This window comes from Amphiprion ocellaris, chromosome 19 (assembly GCF_022539595.1).
Source record: "Amphiprion ocellaris isolate individual 3 ecotype Okinawa chromosome 19, ASM2253959v1, whole genome shotgun sequence".
Taxonomy (NCBI): Eukaryota; Metazoa; Chordata; class Actinopteri; family Pomacentridae; genus Amphiprion; species Amphiprion ocellaris.
The window spans coordinates 10,111,164-10,132,841 of record NC_072784.1 but is presented as its reverse complement, the minus strand read 5'-3'; the positions used below and the strand labels follow the sequence as shown (position 1 = coordinate 10,132,841).

Genomic DNA, 21,678 nt, shown 5'->3' with positions numbered 1-21,678 from the left:
TGGTCTTTATTCTTATACGTCTTTGTCATTATTTTGTGCGCTTTGTATTTTTTTGTGGCTCCTTGCAAGTGTTTTATGTTAACTTCTAGTTGTTTTTATCTCTTTGTAGATGTTTTTGATGTGTTCATGAACCTTTAGTGTGTCTTTGTTGATGTTTCCATGATGATCTAGTTGTTTTATGTGGCCTTATCGATGTTCCATGTTTCTTCGTGAATGTTTTGTGTTGTCTAGTTGTTTTATGTCGGCTTGTATGTGATTTGTGTGTTTTTGTCAATATTTTGCATTTTCTTCTAAATGTTTTTCTACTTTTAAATGTTTTGAGTTTCTTTGTGAACGTTTTGTTTGTGTGTTGTGCTGCTGTAAATAAATATTCTCTGAATGTTCTCCAAAGGTTATTTCAAATGCTTTCTGGATGTCTGAAGAGACACTTATTGTGAAGGAGCAGCAGCACCGTTTCCACCGTTGGTTCAGTCTGCGGGTTGGTCTCGTCCTGTCTGCGGGCTGGTTCCGTCCTGTCTGCGGGTTGGTTCCGTCCAGTGTTCGGTCCGGTTCCGTCCATCATGACCAAGCTGCAGCTGCTGAGCTCCTACCTGACGGAGCGGCTGACCGCGGTGGTGAAGGAGATCCTGGCCGTGGTGGAGGACACCGTCACCGAGTACCGGGAGGAGACGGCCAGGACCCGGCGGGAGAACGAGAGCCTGCGGAGGCAGCTGCGGGACATCCTGCTGCTGGAGGCCGAGACCGAGTGGCTGAGTAAGGGCCGAGCTAGCCGGCACGGAGCGCCGTTCAGAACTGCGCTGGAAAACCGGCGCGATTAGGTCGTAGTGAGAGTTTACCGTTAAATACCGGACCAATCGCGGATTTTAACGTCTCTACGTGTCGTTAAGTCTTCGGTCTTACATTCGGCTTCATTTAAACGAAGCTACTTTGCTGAAATGTGAAAACAGACGCGACTGTTTTCGTTTTGCTTGTTTACTTCCTCGTTTCCATCAAGCTAGCTTCGTCTAATGTTGTCAGAGCAGGTTTGTCCTCTTAAAACGCAGTTGATGGATTAAATCTCAAGAAAACATGAGCCGAATTAAGCTTTAACGTTTGGTGAAACTGTTGGTTATTGAATTTACCTCGATTTTTTCAATTATATATGAATATTTTGCAGCTGAACGTTAAATTGGCGTATTATAGAATAGAGTTTGGCGTGAGGCGGTTTGCATGCAGTTGAATTCTCTGAGAAAATAACTTTGAGAAACTTTCAGAATGAGGGTCAGTCAAGGTCTAAAGGTACATTATTCACATTTACGCTATTTACACTTTATTAGACTGAAGTGTCACATTATTAAATTAGAATCTATGTGATACAGGAAAAAAATAACAACAGACTCAATATTGAAACACAGGAGGGTTTGACTTTAACCTGTAGTTAAATATGACATATTTACATATTACAGACATATTTTCATTTGTCTTCTCAGCTCTGTATTACACTGTCAGCAGTTCATCCAAAAACTCTCAGAATTATTGTCAAGTGACTGTTGGTCTCAGCTTGGGTGACCAGGACCCCCTGGACCAAATGTGGGACAAGGAGTATGTTTGTGAAGGACAATGTGGGACATCCGTCCCCAGCAGGGCCTTCTCCTTTAGAACATATACATAGAACTCCTCGCAACTGAATCTAAAGTTACCCTTTACTTGGATTTCTGACTTTATGAGCTCCACAGAGCAGCAGTTCGTCTGATCAGTCCAGAACACTCTCTCCACTGAAGCATTGGTGATGCTTAAGAGGAAAGAAGCAACTCCTGTCAGGTTTTGTCTGTGTGTGCTTGAGCAAGGTGGACCACTTCTCCATGATAGGAGCTCCTGACTCAGGACCTCTGCAGCTGAGCAGAGAGCCGAGAAGGTGAACTGGTTCTTCAAGCTAGCCATTTGCTTCTGTTAGCTGCTGCTGGTGAAGTCATATCAGTTCTCCACTTGGCTTTATTGTTGGAAATGCACACAGTGCTACTATGACAGTAAACAGAGAGTCCATGTGTGTCGGCAGCATGCAGCTTCTTCTCATTGGCTGTAGGGGGAGTGCTAGCGGGTGACAACCAATCATAATGCAGGACATGGTCTTCTTTTGTGTGACGTGTTAAAAGAATGCTGTGCAGAAAACTGGTCACCCTAGTCTCAGCTGAGTGAGTTGTACCTTCACAGTTGTGGAGACTAGTGCAGATTTTTAGATTTTTTGGTGAATTTGCTTAAAGTAAATGGCTAATTCTGAAGAATTTCTCTATGACTTGTAGAATAATGTGATTTTAATGAAATATGATGGTTTTCAGTGCTTCACAGATAAGTACTTTAAGGACAGATGGGAAGTGACAATTCAGTAATTCTTTCCATTTTTACAGTTTCTGGCTCTTAGAGTTGGTTCATTTTTTTAAAGATAATTTGTTTTTCCAACTCTTGGTTTGTTTTTGGGTTCAGATTAAGGCTGCCACAAACGACACGTCGACGAATCGCCTAAGCACGATACGTCATCAAAAGCGGAAGTGAGCGCGCAATGCAACAGAAATCACCGTCCGAGTGGAGCGCGGAACACGCATGGACATCCGCGCTGTATCGTGCATATATAGTATATGCACGATATATAGCATATATAGTATGTCCGCGCTGTATCGTAAACGCGGATGTCCACGCTGTATTGTGCGTATATAATATATGCATATACTATATATGCACGATACAGCGCGGATGTCCATGCGTGTTCCGCGCTCCACTCGGACGGTGATTTCTGTTGCATTGCGCGCTCACTTCCGCTTTTGATGACGTATCGTGCTCAGGCGATTCGTCGACGCGTCGTTTGTGGCAGCCCTAGTTCAGATGGTGTAATATTTACTCTCATGACAGTTTCTGATGTTTATTTTTGCAGCAGGTTTTTTTAAGTTACTTTTTGGCCTTTTGTTGGCTTTATTAGATAGACATAGTTGAGAGACAGACAGGAAAGTAGGAAGAAGGATGGAGGGACGACATGCAGCAAAGGGCAATGTGCTGGAATGAAACCCAGGCCGCTGCATCGGGAACTATTGCCTGTTCATGGGTTTCCTGCTCAACCATTTGCGCTATCTGGGCACCAGCAGGTTTTAAATTTTTTGTCTCTCAGCTCGTCGGACTGCAGCAGGTCCAGATGTCCTCGGTATTGACTGTCTGCTCGTTCTGTGTTTCAGGGTCGACCCGGTCCAGTCTTGGTTTTGTGGCTCCGGAGCAGCAGCCCAATGATCCGGAGCGGCGCCGGTCCGAGGAGCCGGACTCCACCCTGAACCAGCCCAGACAGCATGTTGGCTCAAAACCGACACCTGAGCAGCTGCTGCCGGTTCACAGCGATGCTCCTCCAGGACCGGTTCACCTGCCGGTGGAGCAGAACCCGGCCGAGCCCTGGGAGCCGGTTCTGAAGGCCGACCCTCCTCCAGCGCTGCCGTCCCACTCGGTCCCGAAGCCTCCTGTAGATGCTCCGGTTCTGAGGGAGGAGCCACGGGTCAAAACAGAACCTCGGGAGTTCAAGGTGAGTGACTCAGACTGTCGGACAGCGAGCGCTCCAGTGGAGGACTTCAGGATCCAGAAGGACGCAGACCGGACGACGGTGGTGGTGCAGCGTCTGGAGCAACCAGAAGTTCAGCGCAGCAGGACTTCCTCTCAGGAGGCACCTGATGACATCACAGCCGCCGCCTTCATCCCCGAACTCGTCCACCGCTGCCCTCGCTGCGGCGAAGCCTTCGGTCAAGCCGCCTCGCTGCGCCTCCACCTGGAGCAGAAGAGGAAGACATACGCCTGCGACTGGTGCTGCAAGTCCTTCGCCCAGTCAGCTGACCTGCGGCGCCACCTGCGGACGCACACCGGCGAGCGGCCGCATCGCTGCACCTTCTGCTCCAAGAGCTTCAGCCAGCGAGGAAACCTGCGGCGACACCTGCGCATCCACACAGGTGAGCGTCCGTACAGCTGCCCGTTCTGCTGCCGAACCTTCAGCGACGGCGACACCATGAAGAAGCACAAACGTACGCATTCTGGCGAGAAGCCGTTCCGCTGCGCTCAGTGCAACAAGACGTTCAGCAGCGCCGGCGGCCTGCAGATACACCTGAAGAAGGACATGTGCTTCGTGGCCAGCGCCTGATTGGTCGGTTCGTACCTGCGGATTTGTATGAAAAAGATGCGGCTCCACGGGGAAGAGCTCAAATATCCTCTGACGCATGGCGGCGACTGTCGTGCCGCCTCTCTGTGGCACATTTTCACCGGTTTTAAGTTTCAAAAACGAAGAAATTGTGAAAGCAAATCAGAAAACGGGCTGACACGTCAGAGAAGAACCGACCAATCAGAGTGGAGGATGTAAACTGTAAACGCGACGCTGTAGAAGCGTTAATGTGGCGACAAACCAGCGAGTTTTAAACATGTTTTATTTCAACATCAGCACCAGGATCCAGATTCAGAGTAAAAAGTAAAATGACTCCATCAGAATGAAATAGGTTCATCTGTTCAGTTAATCTCAGATGAATCAGTTTAAATAATTTAATAATAAAATAAATCTGGGCCCACCTCTGTGTACTTCAAAGGCCTGGAACTCTGGAAATATTCATAGTTTGAAAGTAAAACTCTGATGATTAATGAAGTTACTGCAGATAAAGAATCGGTTCCACATGAGGATGATAAGTTGAACTAAGAAAGGTTTAAAAACTGGATTTTCAGACATGTTTAAAGTCGCTGGTTTGCGCTGCAGAAATATGAAGAACTTGAATCTCTTCTTCTTCCTACTGAGCGTCTTCAATGCACTTTGAGTTTGTCCAGATGGATTTACAGGCAGCTACACAGACATCTTATTAATTTATCTATTTATTTTCAGACGCTTTGAACCAGAACAGAACGACTGACTCTTCACGTCATTTCAGTATTTTTTTTGCTTTCATATCACTGATGCAGCTCAAAGTTTCCTCTGATTCTCCTTCAGCTGCTGAAATATCGTCATGTTTCTCTGAGCTGCCAGTTTATCAGGAGAACTTCCACCAGGTCAGCGTTTCTATATGCAGAAAAAACTTTTTATCTCAGCGGGAAACCAATAATGGATCTGGAAAAGATGCAGAAATGATGTTGCCAAAAGTACAGATTTGAGGTATGATCAGAAAGTTCTGTAAGTATTTATGGCCTGTTCCAATTTGCTTTACTTTTGCCAAGACACAGTTGTGAACTAAAATTTCCATCCACCTGTAAAGTCAGTCTTTAGTTTCCATTGACTCCTTTAACTCTGACTTTTCTGTGATCGAATCATTGAAGCACATGAATCTTTGTCACAAAAACCAATCATGAATTTAGGTTCTTTCGTAGATTTATTAAAGGTCCTCTGGAAATATGACAAAATCTGCTGGATCATAAACAGAAATACTAGTATTTGGTTAAATTTGTCGATTTTCACCTCAGTTCAGCTTCTGGTTTATCTTTGACTCCTCTGGACAGAATTGGTTCAGTTCAACAAAATTTGTTGTCTTTCTGACTCAGACTTGATGGGTTTAAGTGTATATATATATATATATATATATATATATATATATATATATATATATATATATATATATATATATATATATATACATATACATATATATATATATATATATATATATATATATATATATATACATATACATATATATATATATATATATATATACACACACACATATGTATATATATGTTTAGATATGTATATACTACCTCTACAGTACAAGATCAGATGTATTTTGTAACTCATTTATAGATTGACTCTTTTAAGGTTATATAATTTCCCAGAGGTTTAATACTTTGTTGCATGTTTTTGTACTTGAAAATTCCTCTTTGTTGTAACGTTAAATAAATACTAAAGGACCAAGTATCGTAAAACAGTAAAATGTTCTGCCTGTAATTCATATCTTTGCTGTTGCAAGCATTAAGGGACCAAAAAAGAAATTGTTATACTCATTATATATTTTTTTAGATTAATCGGCCAATTAATTGGCTATCGGAATTTTTTCTGCCGAATATCGGCATCGGCCTCAAAAACTCCGTATCAGTCGGGCTTTAATATTTACATATGAAAGAACCAAAATTATTCTTTTGGTGACAAAGATTCATGTGTTTAAATGATTCCATCACAGAAAATCCAGAGTTCTAGGAGTCACTGGAAACTAAAGTATGGCATGATGGAGTTTACAGGTGAATGGAAACTTTAGTTTACGACTATAGTTGACCAGACTTACATGTAAAAATCTGATGTTCACAGGTGAACACTGATGTTCACAGGTGAACACTGATGTTCACAGGTGAACACTGATGTTCACAGGTGAACACTGATGTTCACAGGTGAACACTGATGTTCACAGGTGAACACTGATGTTCACAGGTGAACACTGATGTTCACAGGTGAACACTGAGGTGAGAAGTTGATCCTGATGAAGCAGCAGCTCAGACGTCGGTGTTTTTCTGCCTGGAGCTGCAGCTCAGAGAGTTTCAGTTGATAAATAATTCTGTCAGAAAACGCTGCCGCTGCACCAAAATAACTCATCATTTATTCTCTGTTCTGTCAGACGGTTTGGATTCTGTCCTGGAAATCTTCTCGCAGCTGATGATGAAGAGCAGAAACCAGCAGATTTTCTGTTTAAAAAGCAGCTCGAGGAGTTTCAGAGTGGATTTATTTCATCAGTATTTAGTATCAATGTGAAAATTCTTGTTTTTTTTAGACGAATAAATAAACGTTGAGTGAAACTGTGATGACTTCTGTGCTCAGATTGTAGAATCGCAGGTGGATGTTTCGAACACAGCAGCACTTTCTCCATGTAGATCAGAGTTTTATTGATTAACTCACATTTTATGTTCTAATCTCACTTGTTTGAAGATGGGTGTTGCTAAACTTAGCTCTATTAAAATGCAGATATTCTGGGATTCTGTCTTAATGAATGAATTGCAGCAACTTTGTTCTCATTTCCAGATATTTACCTTGAAGCTGATGTGACTTTAAGGACAAATAGTCCAGTTTGAAGCTTCTGTAACTTGAATTTCTGGCAGTTTTTTGATTATATGAAGAATTTTTAGCTTTTTGAAACGACTTTCAAGGTAAGATTTACATGAGAAAGAAGATTCTGTATTTAAAAATAATAGTAATCTGGCGGCAAAAGTGTCAAAAAGTATGTAAAAAATAAAAAATAATATAACAGCAAATATTCAAATTCTATTTTTGCTGTTTCAAATATAACAAAAATGCAATTTTATAGTTACACATTGTTAAAGTAAATTTGCTTTTTATGAAAATACAGATATTTGATGTGGACATTGTTTTTTAATTACAGTTTACATGTAAATTAATAATTTAATGTGATTTAATCAGTTATCTAATAAAACTAGGAAAATCTGTAAAAACATAAAAATGTATTTACTATTTCTCAATAATGACAAATATATTTGCGGTTGATGTATTACTGCTCAGTTTGCATCATTATCTGGTGTTTTTGTGCCTCGTGTTTTATGTGTATTTGTGTTCATTTTGTGTCACTGTTTCATTGATCTTCATCCCTTTCTGGTGTTTTTCTGTGTTTTTATCATCGTTTTGTGGCTCTTTGTAGTTGGTTTGAGTTACTTTGGTGTCTCATTGGGTCTCAGTTTGCCTTTGCTCTGCATTGTTTGGGACCATTTGGCATTTCTCTGGTCATTTTGTGTGTTGCGGTCTTTTTGAATTTATTTGTGCTCATTTTGCATCTCGCAGTGGTCAGTTTATGTGTCTTAGAGGTGGTTTTGTCTCTTTTTGCATTAATTAGTGTCTATTTGTGTTATTTTGCATGACTTTTTAATTGACTGGCATCTGTTTCTGGTCTTTTTTCGCATCTTTGCAGTTAAGTGTTTTTGTTTATTGGTTTGAATCTCTTACTGTTTATTGTGTGTTTCTTGGCATTGTTTTGTGGGTCTTCGTAGTTTGTTGGAGTAATTTTGGTGTTTCGTGTCTCTTTACATCTGGCAGTGATCCTTTTGTGACTTAGAAGCACTGTTCCCTCTAAGCTGCCTACGTGCGCAATTGCGCACTGCTGACACGCTCTCCGTGCACAGAAAATCTGCGCAGCACACACAAAAAAATCCAACCTAAATTGAAAATAAAATAAACACGTAACAATTCATTCTGTGCTATTTTTCAGTGTGAGTCAGTGAGTGACCAGTGACTGGCTGCTGCAGCTAATGATGCGATTCACATACGTATTTACCATAGACTGTATATAATGGTATTTACGCAGCTAATCAACGTCATTGACAGGCGTCCTTATGTGCAGCCATCGTTGTTGTCATAGATATGAATGAGTAGATAGGACACGCCCCTTTGAGCTGCGTGCTACAGCGAGGCTAAGCTAGTGGGGGCAAAGTTTCAGTGCATTTCGTTGATGTAGACGGCGTGGAAACGGAAACAACAAGTATGCCGGCTCACTGTGCTGCATACAATTACACACTACGTCATACGATTGAGACAAGGAAACATGGAATGACTTTTCATAGGTAAGAATAGTTTTTGGCTCTTTTTTCATTATGAAATCTTGTTGAGAGCTTCCAGTCTATGAGAGCTAACTAGTTAGCCACTAGCAAAACACTAAGGCGAGCTAGCAGCTTGACAAGCAAATACCAGATGATTAATAGTAGCTGTAGTATAGTTGTACAAGCAGTAGTAGTAATACTAAAAGTACAAGCAGTAGTAGTATAAAATAGCTGTTAGAGTCATAGAAGTAGTATCAGCATTTGTAATAGTATTACAAGTTGTAGTATCAGTGCCAGTATCAGCAGCAGTAGTTAGTGTATTTAGTGCATTACTATTACTACCACCAATACTACCAATAGTAGTTATAAAGCCTAACTCATGTATATCCAGATTACCATCTATGTTCTTCCTCCAAACCCATTTTATGATTGGGATTACAGGCAGTTCTTTAGGACTGCTCTCAAATAATTGAAATGTTACTAAACAAGGTTATACTTATCAAATTAAATAGCTCTGGTCTCCAGTATATTGGCGAATTTGGTTCTTTGTACTCAATTTATTAGCATGAATTCTTTTTAATATGTTGTGTACAGACTTAATTACTTCTCTGTCTACTTTTCTTCCATGTAGGTTTCCCAGAGACTATGGGCTGAGGAGGAATTGAAAGTTTGTCTGCTTAGACCTGGTGTCATTCCATCAGTGTTAAACTTCCCGGCTCATCTTGGAAGAGTACGTGCCAGAAAGACCACGACCAAGCAGCCTTGAGATCTTAGACAGCGTCTCCCTGAGGTGGGTGTCAACAGTGTTCACGGTCAAGTCTGTGGTAATCCCATCAAAAAACAAAACAGAAAAACATCTAGATTATAAATCAACATGTAACCAAAGCACTCTGTGTATAACGCCATAGTGTAGGATGTAGTTCAGAAAATGTCAAAGTATAGTATACTTTACTCAAGAATAACATAGTATGGCCTGTAGTTCATAGTATAGCATGTCGGCAAAAAAAACCCATAGATTATTATGTGGTTCAAAAAGCGCAAAATGATAGGATGTTGCCTAAAATTGTCATGTATGATATGTGGTTCAAAAAATGTCATAGTGCAGTATATTGTCAAAATAGTATGTAATTCAAGAAAACATAAGAGTATAATATGTCATCTAAAAAATGCCATAGAATAATAATTTTTAAAACTGTTTGAATTCTTATATGTTGCTAAAAAAAAACAAAAAACTAAAACAGTCACAATAATATGTCAATTAAAAAAGCCTGTAGTATAGCATGTCGCCCAACAAACGTCAGAGTATAGCCTTTAGTCCACAGCTGTCAGTAGGTGAGGAGCAACACAAAAACAGTCCAAACGCTGGTTTCCAGAGGGTTAGATGAGTATTTATTTGAAAGAGTAAGTTTACAACAACACAACATGTGAGGGGGTTAAAAACAAATGGGTGTTAGTAAAATAAAAATAAACCAACAGAACTAAAAGTGAACTTCATGTTGACATTGATGGGCATTCCAACCAGGAACAAAGTAAAAGATAATCAATACGAAAGAAAAACTCTTCCTGTTCACCTCTTCAAGCCCAAAAACACACCACAGTAGCATCCTAAACTAAAACTACCAATGGGTTCCCTGTTTTCCTTTCTGAACAATTCAAAGGTCCCTCTCTATCTCCCCACACATCCACCAACCACTGGAACACATCTCCAAAGTTCTGCCAGGCCAGCTCAGCTTCCCCTCAGAAGAAGTGCCACCAGATGAAGGAGCCTTTTGAGAGGCAGCTGGCATCGTGATTGGACTGTACTTTGGTCTGTTCCAATCCAGCTTCAGCTCCAGAGACGGCAGGCGGGACGAGTCAACGGAGGCCGGATGGACGAAGACATGCAGCTGAGTACAATCCAGAAAACAACAGAGGAGGAGTGCAGGGCCAGAACAACCAGAGTAGCATCGTATGTCTCTTAGAAAACATCATAGTATAGCTTTTGGTATGAAAAAAACGCCATCATATACATTGAATATTGTACAAATAACAAGTCAAAGGAAAGAGACATACATTGTAGAATTGTAGTAATTGTGGGCTGACTGATTTACTGATTATCAGTATTTTATTTTGTACTGATTTACGGTAATAAATACATTTTAAAGTGGCGCTACTTTGGCTCTGAACCTTTATCTACCTGTGGTCGCTCTGTCTTCTGGAGTGATTTGATTGGTTATATGTCACAAATAAAACTCCTTTAACTTAACATCAGTAAACAAAACAAAAATGCATCAACAAAGTTTTCTGTTTGTGTTGTTTTAAGTTTAACTCTAAGATTTTAAATAATTTCATTTACTGCAAAAGGATAAGCTTCCAAATGTGTCACTAATAATCATTATCAGCCTTAAAAACCCACAAAACACCCCTCTATACTCCACCACAATTAGTACAGTCCGGTTCCCCCTTCTATAAATCTGCTTGGAATCTTCCACTTCCTGTTTGTCAAAGTGGCCTTCTACCTGGACAGGTTTTGTTGGAGCACATGCAACAAACATTTTGGGTAACTGCACTTTAATATGGATGGATGACACTGAATTAGAGTCTGTTTTCATGAGACTGAGTTAAGATGTGTAGCTCTGTCATTAAATAGGAAATTATTTCTCAGAATTCACAGAGGAAAGTCTGAAATGTTTGCTAGATTAGCGTCCCACATGTTCTTTGACTCAGCTAAAGCTAACACTCCAACTTCTGGATCTCTTGAGTTACTTGTTAAAATATCTTGCTAGAGGTGCTGAAGCTCAGAAAGTCTGAGATGTTTGTTCAAAATAAGCTCATTCTCAAGTCTTATCTGAACTGTCCTCTTTTGTTTGAACTTTCCCTAAACTTAGGAGTTAATGAAAGAGCAGCACATCCAGACTCAGTCTCATTTATGTAGAGATTAAACTTCAGTGTCATTCATTGATGTTAAAGTGCAGTTTTTCAAATGTTTGTTGCACATGCTCCCGACCAAACCAGTTCAGGTGGAAGATGATGTGAAGAGAAAGCTCCAGAGGATGAATATCACACATTTACGTTGGAAATAAATGTCCTTTAATTAGACATTGTCATGCAAAAGTTGGATTTCCCTTTAATGATGTTCAAATCTTTGTTGAGTGCTTTGTTGATGTTGGTTTCTAAATGTTTTTTGACGCTCGGCCCCAAAGATTAAAACCTTCTACGGCTCACAAGCTGCAACAGTTCACACATTATCAACTATCTTTCTGACTAAACTAAGATAAAAAGTGAAAAACTGCCTGATTCCTGCATCATGAATGTAAATCTTTTTGGTTTTTATGACAGTAAACTGAATATATTTGGGCTTGACATTTTATAAACCAAAACAAGAAATGAATTACTGGAGAAAACGACAGATTAATGGACAAAGAAAATGTGTTTTCTAACATATATGGCTGAATTACTCCAACATTACAAGATACATACAATTTTAATTCAATTTTATTTATATAACGCCAATTACAGGTCAAATTGTCTCAAGATGCTTTATTTTTATATTTTTTTGTCATATTTAAAATATGACAAAGTAAGAAATTTAAACCTCTTGACTAATCCAATTTATTATTTAGTTTTTAAGAGACTAATTGACAATTAAAACTTTCTCCACTAAAGCTAATAAACATGAGGTCAAATAGAAGGAACAGTTTTAAATACTGCAGTCCCACGACGACAAGAATAAAGTTTGTCAATAAAAACAAAATCTGCTGGTGGATTCCATTAAAGTCCTAATAAATGATAAAAAAAGTGTGATACTAAAAGTTTGTGGTGCTAAAAATGTCAAAGTAAAGATATCAAGTTGAACATCTGGATGGAGGTTGATAAAAGTTGACCTCCCTTCATTTCTCTGGAGCGACTCCATGGATTTTATGGATGGTGGTTAAAGACCTGCTCTTCTAGTGGTCTTCCTTCTAGTCGCTGTAAAAAGTCAGTCCATCCTGGCCGACTTCAACACCTCTACATGACAACTTGTTCTGCCTCCGACCTCGTGGAAACTCCAGAAACTCGGGAAAACCCGTGGAGACTCGAAGAACTCGTGGAGACTCGAAGAACTCGTCGGGCGGGGGAAGGTGTGGTGGGCGGTGGGGGGAAGTGGGGGAGTAGAGGGGGGAGGCCGCCACCCACCTCCCCACCTACTCTCCGCCCTGACTCCACCCAGACTCCGCCTTGGCTCTGCCCATGTGGTCACTTCAGGAACTACGATGTCAAAGGGACGACGAAATTATTTCTTTTCATCTGATCTGTAGCTCAGTGAGTTAAGGATTTGCCTATGGAGCTGCAGGTCGCTGGTTCAAGACCAGACACTTCTTAAATTTTCTCAAAATCCTGACAAAGACAAAGAAAGAAAAGTGCCAGTGGTGGGTCTTGAACCTGCGACCCTCCGCTCCGTAGTCTCTCTTCTTATCCCCCTGAGCTACTTGCTCAGATACTAATTCTTCTTTTTTTTGCGCATTTATCATCTATTTTTCGTCGTTTTCGAGTTTTTTTTTAACTCAAGTCTCGACTCGACCGTTTTTCTCAGGAGGTTGGACTTACGCCTTTGAGCTGGAGGGTTGAACCCTCAGTTCCAAGACTTTCCAAAGCCTCCAGACCTCCCGAGTCTTCAGGACCTGAGCTTTCACACAGTCTGAGGGCTGAAATTTTCTAAGTCCCACAGTAGTTCTCTGTTAGATTAAACTTTCAGACAGCCCAAGGACTGATATCTTCTAAGTTCCTGAGTAGTTCTCTGTTAGTTTGAACCTTCAGACAGTCTGAGGACTGAAGTTTTGAAAGTTTCTCAGTACTTCTCTGTTAGTTTGAACCTTCAGACAGTCCAAGGACTGAAGTTTTAAAAGTTTCTCAGTACTTCTCTGTTAGTTTGAAGTTTCTGGTTAACAGAAGCCTTAAAACTTGTGACCATGAGTCTTGATTTCACATTTAGACCATCCATCTGAGTTCTTCTCAGACTTTCACCTGTGGGTTTTTTTAGAAATCCTGAACAAACTTTGATTCTCTTCACTGAACAGTAAAGTTTGTGGAGATCAGAAGGTAACATTAGTTTGATCGATGCCTTAAACCTCCAGTAGACTTTATCTGGAAATCGGTTTTCTGAAATAAGTTCTTAGCAAATCTGTCCACAATCAAACCAAGAACATAGAAAGAGGAAATGTTTGAAGAAACAACTTGATGTTTTCATTTCAGACTAGAAAACACTTTAAGACTTTTATCTGTTTTTGCTCTTTTTGATCGTTTTATTGTCTCCTCTGTTTGATTTGATCTTCTAAAGTCTAACTGGTGTCTTTTCAAAGGTTTTATCTTTAGTTTGATTCTTCTTAAATGTTTAGTTTTGCTCTTTTCTCACCTTTTATTCTGTTCTAATGTCTGATCTGATTTCGAAATGTTTTGTCTTTTTAATGTTTAATTGTTGTTTTTTCAAATGTTTTATCGGCTTGTTTGAAAAATTTCCTTTTCTTTCCCAATGTTTAATTTTTTGATTAAATCTTTGTTAAGGTTTTTCTTTTTAAATGTTTTACCACCTTTTAATGTTTAATTTTCTTTTTTAATGCTTCATTGTATTTTCTGTTTAATTCCTATTTAAAGTTTTAGTGTCTTTAAGATTTAATTTTCTAATTAAACATTTACTTTTTTAATTAAATGTTTTGACTTTTAAAGGTTTCATAATCTAATTAAATGTTTTATATTTTGCTAAATGTGTAATATTCTTGTTTAATTGTATTTTTTAAAGGTTTAATTATCTAAAATATTTCATCTTTAATGTTTAATATTTTTGTTTAAAAATTTTGTTTAATTTCATAATTCCATGCTTTGTATCTTCTGTTTAATTATCTAATTAAATATTTTGTCTAATATAATTTAAATGTATTTAATGTTTAATTTTCTTTTTAAAAGTTTTATTAAATGTTTTCCTTTGATTTAATTACTTTTTTACTGTAGTTTATTTCTTTAATCTTTTTTTACTGTCAAGATTTTAACCCCAACCTTAAAAATGAAACAAACCCTTAAATCACAATGAAAATACTTCTGTTGTCACAATCATGAGTTAGTCAATTATTCAGTTTATCAATTCAACTTTATTTGTTTAGCACCTTTCACACAGATTACAAAACTAAACGAGCAAAGAGAAAAAACTATGATTAAAACTCGAAAACAAACAAACAAAAAAAAGATTTAACATGGTAATAAAATATGTCGTGTCCAGGGGATGGAGGGAGTTTATTGAAGTCTTCTTGGGCTCACATGGGAAATCATTTAAAATATAAACTTGATATTCAGTCTAAGGAAACTGCAGAGCGACAGAAGAACCAACAATATCTCCTGTTTTCTCCTTTAAGGAGTCGACTCTTCTTGTGCTTTCAGACCAAAGAACTACAGACTCTTCACAACCTGCTCAAACTCTTGGTACAGGACCTCACCACACGGGTCAAGAAGGTTTCCGTCTCATTTCTACTCTGAAGCTCACCTTCTCCTGCTCAAACTGCTGACAAATGTTTCTGCTGCTCTAAAGTCTGGTCTCCAGAACTTCCTAAAAACTCTCAAAGTCTCTTCTGCTGCAGGTTGCTTTGTAGAACTGTTCCAGAAAACCTCACTAAACCACATGGAGGGGCCTCAAGATAGTCGTCCAAATGAAACCATACAAAAACCAAACTAGCACAACCCAAACGCTAAAGTCTCCTGCAGCCTACCAGAGAACCTCTGAGAACAGAGAATCAGGACAGGAACTCTTACCTTCTGGACAACCAACGCTGGTTCTCAAACAAGAATACAGAATGTGTCTGACCAGAAAACCTCTTGAAGACCTCACTACAGCCAAGATAAAAAGACCACAACTCAGCTGCAGCCATAATCCACTAATCCACTTGGCCCCCCCCCACACACACAATTAGCACTCATGTGTCTAAATGATGGCTAAAGAAAACCACATTTACCAAAGACAACTTGATCCCCAGTACAAAGCCCTAAACCACCAAGAAACACATAAAAGACAATTTTACTGCTGGAAGCTGCAAGCCAACTGCCTAAAGAACAAAGTAAAGCAAACGGAGCCAAACCCAGTTCTGTGGTGAAGAGAAGCAGAGGAAATGTTTGTCTGCAGCTAAATAAAGCAGGAAGAAACTGAGCTTCTCAGGTGTTCCTGATAACACCAATCAGCCACCTGGACAGCCAATAGGATCACAGGCTTACTGGAAGTCCAGAGAGGGCTTGGGTTAGTGAAGGAAATGTAGTTAAAGGTTGAAGCAGAAAGTTAACAAAGAAAGTTGAAAACCACCTTCTGATACCTGAAATCTCTGAGTTTTCACACAAAGAACACCTGAACATGTCAAACTGGTTCCATAGTAGAACCATCATTGTAAAAACATCATAGTATGGTGTGTTGCTCAAAAAACATTAGGACCCGGCTGTCAGGGGACAAACATGTAAGAAACATGAGAACAGAGAGAACCCAACCAGTAGATCACAGTTTATCATCCCCCAGTCATCTCCTGAAGTCCATATGGTGAGAGACATCAGTATCTGGTTGTTAATTTACCAGAGGATGCTTATAATCATGCTGATGTGGTCTGTACTCTACAGTATTTTAGTAACTCAATAAATGCCTAAGTTGTTTTTTTTTTTTTAAATGCTTTTTAGTTTTTGATAAACATTTAATTGCCTATATGTAATCAATAAATGGCCTTTGTCTATCTTAAGAAAAATTCACTCAGAACTCTGATGTGTTAACAGTACTAAATAAATCAATAAATACATGCATACACACAAAAATAAGTTAATACATTAACTGTGTTAAGATAAGATTTAGATTTTTAAAAAGTTGTTTATGTTTTTGCAGAATCCAGTATTGCTCACTGGTTGATCATTACATATTGTTAGTTTGATTTCACTACTTAAAAATGATGCCACGTCTTTTCAGACAGAACCTGTGATAATAAAACAATACAAAATTTTTAGTTCCATGTTAATAAAGCACTTAAAGCTTTAAGTATGGCTAAATGCTTTTTTCAAAATTAAATATATCACTCCTTAGGTGGTAGTGGCCCCAAGTTCGTTAAGTTGGAAAGATATTCACAGATTCGGACTTCCAGCCTCAATAACTCGTTAGATATAGGTTGTCAAAACATAAACGGTGCCTCTTTCCCATTGTTGCAAGGCAGACAATGTGCTACAAGCCCAGTTTTATCAAAAGTAGCTGTCTTTCAAGCTACAGGAATAACATTGGTGTCTATGGAGTGAACAGGGTCCGTCTGCAATTTGCAAAACCGCTGCAACAGTAAAGAGAGAAAAATATTCAATAACTTCACTCTTATACATTGTAGTGTCACTAAAATCACTGCAGCCTTCAACTGGCTCCTGTTGACAAAGTGTTTTAACAGAAATGTAAATGCTGTAATTTGATTCTTTTAATGAACCATGTAACTTGAATGGATGTGATGCTGGTGTGACCACAGTGCACACTGTCTGATGTTGTTCACAGTGGTCCAAGGGACGCTCAGGGAGTTTGTGTGTTTGCTCAGACTCATGAAAAATTAGAGGGAACATTGGACACAAGTAGCGTTGAATGCTACGCGGTTGCCATGGCGACGACATGTAAACCATCTCCCCTCAGCCAGTCCGACGTCCTGCTTCTAAAAAATGTCGGAAAATGTCTGCTATGAACAGAAAAGTGATACAAACTCTCGCTGAAACGATCTCCAAACAAGTGGAGCACTGTGAGTATCGCAGTTTAACTTCTTCTTTCTAATTATCCCGTGCTAAGCTAAGTTAGTAGTTATAGTAGCTAGCAGTAGTGAGGCGCGCTTTCCTCTATACAGGTTACATTTCATTCATAAATTAGCACCTACCGACAGTAATGAAAAGTAAAATAAGCTACGTCTTAGAATGTGATTTTTAAAATTTTTTTTTACATTTTGTAGTCAATAAAACGGAAGCTGAGTGCCTTATCCGAGAGTTTAACCTCCTGCTGGGGGAGCCCACCAACATGGGAGAACAGTCCAGGGCTGGACAGAGCGAGGTTCAGGAGCATCTGCACCATACGTTTGACCTGACCGACGACATAATAATGGACGGAGGTAAGCATTTACTTTCCAGAATCAGAGCCTGTTTTTACTGTTCACACATACAAGGAATTCGACATGGTGTTTTCGTGCATAACATTACACACTGACAAGTAGTACATTTTCAAAGAAGCACAAAAAGATGTTTAATAAAGTCAACAGACAGTTTTTACAAGTTAAATGAAAACATCAAATGTAGCAAATGCAGGGGATTATAAGTGATAAAAATGTTTACTGTGTGCAGAAATTTGCAATTATTCACATGATAATGTGCAAAAACTACATAGTAAGTATATGGTTTCAAAATCTTGACATGTGTAAAAGATAATTATAGTCCTTTATAAAAAGCTGTGCACTCGTGCAATGAACTGAGTCAATGTTGTGTTTGATATTTGACATAAATCTTGACCGAATCTATACTGTATGCCAGAATGACAGACATTCTTTGGAAGCCTCTAAACATTCAAAGAGTCACAAATAATTAGCAACTATTAGATAACTGCAAATTGTAGCCATTGCCTGACTGAATGTGCAGAATGTTTGCTAACCTAGACATGTTATGAATGTAACGGAGTGTCTGTCCTGTAGCCTTCAGGGCGTTTGACAAAGACAATGATGGCATTGTCAGTTTGAAAGAGTGGATCGAGGGACTGTCTGTTCTTCTTCGGGGGACCTTGAATGAAAAAATAAAATGTAACTTTTCAACCTTACTTTCTGTGTTGAAGTGCTCTCTCTTTTTCATACAAAGTTACAAGCTTATCCAGCTAACAACCCTTCTCTTATTCTGTGGCTCAGACTGCTTTCACGTGTATGACTTGAATGGTGACGGCTTCATCACCAGGAGGAGATGTTTCGCTTGCTGAAAAAACAGCCTCGTCAGACAGCCAACTGAAGAGGACCCCGATGAAGGAGTCAAAGACCTGGTGGAGATCACACTCAAGAAGATGGTGAGATGTTGGTACTATTAAATTATAGCTTTTAATTTGAATGTTTTCAGCAGGTAAAAAATAGCTATCTGGTCTGTAGATAGTTTGTCAACACCTGCCCATGTCATATCTTCACATAGGACCATGATCACGATGGCAAACTGTCTTTTGATGACTTTGAGAAGGCAGTGCGAGAGGAGAACCTATTGCTTGAAGCATTTGGAACCTGTCTTCCTGACTCCACGGTAATTACAAATTAAAAGCTGTAATTGCTTAAATTTCCATGTCAGAAATCTTAATCTTACAATTTGTTTTTCTTGCTTTTCAGAGTGTTGAGGCATTTGAGCAATATGTATTTCAAGAACAGCTGGAACAATAAAGAAAGAAACCATATTAATGCACATTTTCGACCTCACTGTCTTTATTAAAAAACATTATAGTTAGAATTTTTGTGCAAAGTTTGTAAATGAAAAGAAGCTCTTAGGAGACACTGTTCAAAAGGTCATTTTCTAAAATAGTACAACAAGTCTGCAAAAAACTCCACCATCAAGCGCTTGCTTGATCAAATCCGACGTCGTGGTTTGACCTGTTTCTCCACCGGCTTCAGGTCAGAAACTGTTCCCACCTAAGAAAGACGACAGATTTTTACTGACATGCATAAAAATTATTCCCATTATAGTGAAGAATTAGTTTCATTCTTAGTTAGTATCAGATTATGGGTACCTGCTTCATTGTGTTCCTGATCAGGCCAACAGTTGTGTTTAGCGATTTCATCCTCCATGTCCAGTTTGGATGGTTCTGGTAGTTTTGGTCCAATCAAAGGCTCATTTTGTCCAGGAACAGTCACTGAGTGCTCGCCAGTCACTTCCATTTTGCGTTTTCTGTTCTGCAAGTGTGTGGTCCTAGGGACAAATCTGACTGCAGGAGCCTGATTTGAGTTCGGTCTGTGTTCTGTGCCTTGGTTTCTGTTGTAGGAGGTCTGGTTGGAGCCTGAATTCTGCTCTTGTTGCTGCTTTGTGTCAGGGACAACATTATGTAAAGTGCCCATTTTGTCCTCTGTTGGTATCATCGCTGGTTGATTTTTATGTCCATAGAAATGATGCTCTTGGGGAGGTAACAGCAGTGGAGGAAAGCTTGAATAATGGCTGATGTTCAAAGTCTCTCCTGCATTGCTATTATCAGAGGTTTGATTGTGTCTGTTGATGATCTGGTCTGATGTAGTGGTTGTTTCTGATGATGATGTGGGCTCCTCATGTATTGCCTCTTTCTGTTCCCTTTCTCTTGCTTTGTAACAATATAAAGAGAGAACACAATTTCAACAATGGTTTGTCATTACAACTTACAAAATACAGCTGAGACTAAATTATGTTTCTCCAGCAGTAGGGTTTAAATGTTGAAAAAATATAAATAATGTATAGGGTACACACAAAACTTAGAAAGATCTGAACCACATACACATACAAAGAAGCAATAAACTGATGTAAGGCTTAGCATGTGAGATTATTTACACTGAGGATTCACTGCTGCATAGCTGTAAGATGTTCAGCAGTCCAAGAAAAAAAGTTGCTTGTTTTGGCAGTGCTGGATTTTGTACTTTGGTATCTATCCACCTAAAACGACTGCATCAGCACAGCGGCATTTTCTTTAAGCATAAATAAATTAGATGTAAAATTCTACCTCTATACTGAGCAGCCCTTCGTACGTAGCCCCTCGGTCCTGCAGCTTTAGCCTGGTGTCTTCCACAGTCTCATATTCTGGGACGTAGCACACATGTAGCGCGCCACCATAGAAACTCTTCTCATCCATGTGCCGCTTTGCTGCTCTGAAAGACATGTTTTTAAGCAAAAAAACCCCAATAATTTAGCAGATCTTTTAAACTTTGCCAATAAGACATGATGAACCAGGTAAGTTGCATCCTGACCTGGCACTTGTGAGTTTCTTGGAACTTCACCAGGTACACTTCAGTGAACTCCTCAGCAGGATACTCGTCCAGGGTCTGTACTCCTCCACAACCCCGTACAGAGCACACAGCTGGATCAGCTCTGTCATCACCCCAATGGCTGGGACCCCTTGGACCATCAGGTAACGGGACTCTAAATTGATGGTGTACACCTGATAATACATAAAACAAACGTGGTCCATCATGTTAGTGCAGTGGTTCCAAATTTTTTCTGTCGGGCCCCCTTTGGAGGACAAAAAACTTTCGTGCCCCTCAATAAACTTTGTGTGTGTGTGTGTGTGTGTGTGTGTGGTGTGTGTGTGTGTGTGTATATATATATATATATATGAAACTGTGAAAACATGAATATGCAGGGCTGTGTTATTTTATCTGATTCCATTTTTGTTGTTTTCACAGTAAAGATCAGGGGTTGTCAAACTCATTTTAGTCCAGGGACCACATAAACCCAATCTGATCTCCAGTGGGCCCCACCAGTAAAATCACAGCATAATAACCTATAAATAACCACAGCTCCAACTTTTCCCCTTTGTTTTAATTCAAAAAAAGTACATTCTGAAAAATTCACATTTAATGAACTATCTTTTTACAAAATATTATGAACCTGAAATTTCTTAAGGAAAACAAGTTCAATTTCAACAGTAGCCTATTATGCCTCAGTTCATCATTTACACATGCATTGTAACTGCCAGATAACAGTTTATCTACAAAAACACAAAACATTTCAGTCACAGGTATCTGCAAACTGAACAATCTAGTATTTTAGTTCATGATCAGAACAACTTGTCAAGTTCTAGAAACTATTTTAAATTTACAGCTTACAAATTTACAGTTAATGTTGTTGTAATTTTTATCATTGTAAAGTCGTCCCGCGGGCCGAAATGGACCGTCTGGTGGGCCGGTTTTGGCCCACAGGCCGTAGTTTGACACTGCTGGTAAAAAATAATCGGAGGAGATGAGCCGAGTACGTGACGTGATCAAGTACGCTGGTGTTCCGACTGCACATTAACGATGCGTTCTCACGTTCTCAGGAGGTCTGTACTTCGGAGTCTGAACGGCCAGTGCATATACCATAGATATATACAGAAATCATTATTATTATTATTTTTTTATCTATGGCATATACAGTCTATGGGGCCAGCACAATTTCAGTATTGTTGTACGCCGCGAAAAACAGGCCGACGTTAAACAATAGTTCAGCTAATTAGTTCCG

General features: G+C 39.3%; 2 protein-coding genes, 1 long non-coding RNA gene and 1 pseudogene across 3 annotated transcripts; 3 read left to right on the top strand and 1 right to left on the bottom strand.

The window, feature by feature from the left end:
• The first annotated feature begins 447 nt into the window (after positions 1-447).
• Positions 448-5,550, top strand: LOC111582742 (zinc finger protein 358-like). Its single transcript, XM_023291580.3, has 2 exons — positions 448-753; positions 3,201-5,550. The coding sequence occupies exons 1-2, from the start codon at positions 561-563 to the stop codon at positions 4,139-4,141; spliced, it is 1,134 nt and encodes a 377-aa protein (XP_023147348.2). The 5' UTR covers positions 448-560; the 3' UTR covers positions 4,142-5,550.
• A 148-nt stretch (positions 5,551-5,698) lies between these two features.
• LOC129347672 (uncharacterized) lies at positions 5,699-10,649 on the top strand. Its single transcript, XR_008599868.1, has 3 exons — positions 5,699-8,526; positions 9,134-9,292; positions 10,161-10,649. It is a non-coding gene; the product is annotated as an uncharacterized LOC129347672 (long non-coding RNA).
• Positions 10,650-17,170: 6,521 nt separating this feature from the next.
• LOC111567759 (calaxin) lies at positions 17,171-18,909 on the top strand. Its single transcript, XM_023269057.3, is given in 6 exon segments — positions 17,171-17,237; positions 17,442-17,597; positions 18,171-18,275; positions 18,378-18,529; positions 18,649-18,753; positions 18,837-18,909. Coding segments are annotated over 6 exon segments (636 nt in total). The 3' UTR covers positions 18,888-18,909.
• A 161-nt stretch (positions 18,910-19,070) lies between these two features.
• Positions 19,071-20,653, bottom strand: LOC129347592 (RNA-binding protein 48-like; annotated as a pseudogene).
• Positions 20,654-21,678: the final 1,025 nt, after the last annotated feature.